At 41.4% G+C, this 4,246-nt stretch overlaps 1 protein-coding gene across 1 annotated transcript; it reads left to right on the top strand.

Moving 5' to 3' along the window:
* The first annotated feature begins 435 nt into the window (after window positions 1-435).
* On the top strand, window positions 436-1,998 carry LOC146904537 (uncharacterized). Its single transcript, XM_085728309.1, has 2 exons — window positions 436-1,700; window positions 1,815-1,998. The coding sequence occupies exons 1-2, from the start codon at window positions 436-438 to the stop codon at window positions 1,996-1,998; spliced, it is 1,449 nt and encodes a 482-aa protein (XP_085584435.1).
* Window positions 1,999-4,246: the final 2,248 nt, after the last annotated feature.

Here is a 4,246-nt window from a genome sequence, read left to right as displayed (position 1 = left end):
AAAAATACATCGAAGAATTTAGATAAGTTTTGTAAACATCAGAGATATTCCAACTTGTAAAGAGGAACACCAAGAAATACAAACTTTTAAAATCTTAACTAAGCTTTTGCTTTTGTTAAGAACTTCTTCCTTGGTTTCGTTCTTACCTTTTGAAAATAGAACCGATTGCAATATATTTACAAATTTTCAAATGAAATCATGTTCGGCTGCGATGTTTACAATTCACCTTGACAAATCCTTCGATAACAAAACCAAAATTGTACATTTTTTTGCATAAACATATCATGCATCATCTTGCATTTCATAAAATTCCAAACTCAAGTCTCACTGAATCTTCTTCTCCATAAAAAGGGTTAAGCCATCTCAACTGTGGCCCGACGCACTCGCTACCGGTCAACTATTTCGTACGGCACTCGAGCAAACTTTAAGAAGAAAATGGAACATATCGAGCAAGATAATTTGGGCCTTCATGAAGAGGTAACAGCCATGAACACCAAATTGGATGAGTTGGCCGACATGAAAACGAAGATGGAAGAATTAACCAACCTAGTAAAGTTGTTGGCAGTTGCACAGACTCCACCACCTCCTCCTCCTATCAGAGTCCAAGTCGAAGCTACTACCTCTGTTATCTCGGATTGGACGGTATGTGCCGAAACTCCGACATACTCTGCTCCACAACGTTCCACGCCATGGTTTCCTCCTCTGACTGCTGGCGAGATACTCCGTCCTATTGCCTGTGAAGTACAAATGCCTACTTTTCAACATACAACTCCTATTCCTCAGCAAGTTATGATGTTTCCTCCAATTGTTGTGACTTACTCAGCACCTGTTGTTCATACTATACCGCAAGAAGAGGAACCCATCTTCCATTCCGGGAATGTGGGGGCCCATGACAGGGTTGACGATTTACAAGAAAAGTATGAAGAGATGCAACGGGAGATGAGAGCTCTGCGGGGAAAAGAAGTTTTTGGGAAGTCTGCTTACGACCTCTGCTTGGTACCAGACGTCCAGATACCCCATAAATTCAAAGTCCCAGATTTTGAAAAATATAATGGAAGCTCATGCCCTGAAGACCACCTGACAATGTATGTGAGGAAAATGTCTGCATATGCTAAAGATGATAAGGTCCTCATCTACTTTTTTCAAGAAAGCTTGGCTAACCCCGCTTCGAAGTGGTACATGAATTTGGACAAAACAAGCATCCGAAATTTCCAGGATTTGTGTGATGCCTTTGTGCAGCAATATAACTACAATGTAGACATGGCTCCTGACCGGGGTGACCTTCAGGTTGAAACTCAAGGGGACAAAGAAACATTTAAAGAGTATGCCCATCGGTGGAGAAATATTGCTGCCCAGGTCAGCCCACGTGTGGAAGAGAAAGAGATGATCAAGCTATTTTTGAGAACTCTTAGTCCATTCTACTACGAAAAAATGGTAGGGAGCGCGTCCAGGAGTTTCGCGGATATGGTCGGCGTGGGTGTAAGTGTAGAGGAAGGTGTCCGAGAAGGACGAATAGTGAAAGACGGTGCATCTATTAGTAGTGCGAAGAAGTATGATAACAACTTTCCAAAAAAGGAGCAAGAGGTTTGTATGGTGACCAGCGGAAGAGCTCAGCAACACTATCCGGCCTATCAACATGTTGCGGCCATCACACCCGCTACCAATGCCATTCAACAACCGCTTGATCAGCCTCATCAACCGTATCAGTAGCAACAGCCTCGGCAATAGGCTCCAAGGACTCGATTTGATCTGATTCCCATGAAGTATGTTGTGGTGCTCCTATCTTTGCTCAAAGGGAATTCTGTCCAGACCAGGCCGTCTCCTCCGATGCCAGGAAAATTGCCAGCAGGTTTTAGAGCCGACCTATCATGTGTCTTCCATCAAGGGGCACCAGGACACGATGTTGAGCGATGTTATGCTTTGAGGAATGCAGTTCAAGACTTAGTCAAAGCCAAGATCCTGTCCTTCACAGACTTGAATCCAAATGTGCAAAGTTAATCTGATACCGAATCCCGGTACCTAGCATTGTGTAACATGGAGTGGTTAGCCGTAATTGGGTCGATGTTGACGTTCCTTCCGCTGCTTTTCGTTCAATTAATGTTTGTTTGTTGGTTTTCGTTTTTCAAAAAGAATCCTTTCGTTCTGCCCTAGACGGAAGTGAACTTGTGTAGGGATTTTTGCTTTAAGTATTGTCGTCATTAATAAAAAGGTCATTGTGATCCCGACTTTGTTTTTTATTTTTTTGCTTTTTTCTGGAAAAATGGTAATACAAAAAAACCCAAAAAATATAATCATTCTTAAATATCTGCATAATCATAACTTATACTTACTTGTCAAAATCAATAATCAAATCATGCATTAATAAACCCGTTGAACACATTAACCGTGTATTCTCTCTCGACTTTGATTTCCCTGTGTCCAAAAGTGAAGAAGGAGAATGAAGAGATTCCCGACAAGGTCTCTCGCATACTGGGGCATCTTCGCCGTCAAAGCTGCAAACAAAAATCAAGAAGATTGTCCAGAAGATGGCAGTCATTGACAAAGACTGGTATGAGATGTTACCGTTGCCTCGCATGGGTATCGTGCTTCATTACACATTTCAACAGGGGCAACCCCCCCTCCTTCCCTCTGTATACAACATGGAGGTTGTGCCTCCCGTGAAGGTCGAAGTCCCGGCAATAGGAGTTTTGCTAAAGTCCAAGCTTGATCGAATTTAAACGCATGACGACCTTGTACAAATATATCAAAAGAGGTTTGAAACAAGCTTCTAACAAAAAGGTTCGTCCCTATGAATTTCAAGAAGGGAACTGTGTCCTACTTTCCAACCAGACTCCAGGGGCAAGTGGATGCCTAACTTTGAAGGCTTGTGTGCAATGACTCTCGCAACTATGGATGGTGACAAACTCGCACGTCCCGTGAATGACGATGCAGTCAAGAAATACTTTGTCAAAAATAAAAGCTCGGTAAGTCGCAAACCTGAAAAGGCGGCTTAGGCAAAAATGAGCGTCTCGGTGGACTGAAAACCCGAAAGGGCGGTCCAGGCAAAAATTAGAGACATGAACAAAAATGATTATCATGATAGATTGAAAACCTAAAAAGGCGACCTATGCAAAAGTTAAGGATCAAAAGACAAAGTAATTGCATCCGGTTAGCACAATCCACTTGGGGCATCCAGCTATCAAAAGACCTCAAATTCGAGGCATCTGCAGATCAAAGACTCAGAACAGGGGCATTCAAAGTTGTCAGGAAGTATAACGGTTATTGTGTTCAATATACCCTTCCCATTATATTTACCATTTTTCAAAAAAAAAAAAAATCAAAAATCCGTGGAACCATGTCATTGGCAGGCCACCATTCAATTCATTAAAAATTGAGCATGTACCCATTTATTTGGAACTCTCATTTATTCTATTTGCAAAATTTCTTCTATTTTTTATGACAATACTTGAAGCAAAATTTTCTAAAAAAATACAAAACTTTTTTTTTTACATCTTTTGAAAAGTGTGAACAATAAACACACTCTCTTTGAACTCATCAGTAGGTGAAGCGTACATCAGCACCCGCCTCGAGAACAGTTACACTGCGGAAGAGAAACATGGCTAAGCACTATGGAAAGAACTTCTGCCTTGAGCAAGATGCTATAACAATCTAAAAATAAATAAAAAATAGAAAAAAAGCTCGCTAAGCCGAAAACCTGAAAAGGCTGCTTAGACAATAGAGAGCGCCTCGGTGGACTGAAAACCCGAAAGGGCGGTCCAGGCAAAAATTAGGGGCACAAAAAAAATATACTCCCGGTGGACTGAAAACCAGAAAGGGCGATCCAGGGAAAAGTTAGGGATTTTTCAAAAAAAAAAATGACTGTTAAGGCATACCAGTGGAAGGACACTCTGCGCTGGTTTATCCCCAGGAGACACCAGTTGCTACATTGTGTCGGGCTTTACCCCGTCTGTGCTTCAATTTGTTCACAATAATGCCATTTCCAAGGAAGTTTGTCGAGTGTTTGTACTGCGATGTCAGTCCGCCTCTCATCTTACCTGTCTTGTATCGTTTCATCGAGTCACCTGTCCTATACAGTTTTATACGGTCACACAAGTTACGTCCATACACTCATACATTCATTCATGCATTCATACATTATTACTTTCATTCATACGCAGCATATCCACCACATCATTCATACAAGTCTAGTCCTCATTTCTCACAATGTCAAACGGTAAGTTTTGTAATAGTTGACAATCAATATCAA

The sequence above is a fragment of the Medicago sativa genome, chromosome 7, assembly GCF_051527215.1.
Source record: "Medicago sativa cultivar Bolivia chromosome 7, Bolivia_mono, whole genome shotgun sequence".
Lineage (NCBI taxonomy): Eukaryota > Viridiplantae > Streptophyta > Magnoliopsida > Fabales > Fabaceae > Medicago > Medicago sativa.
This window is presented reverse-complemented; position numbering and strand designations above follow the sequence as displayed.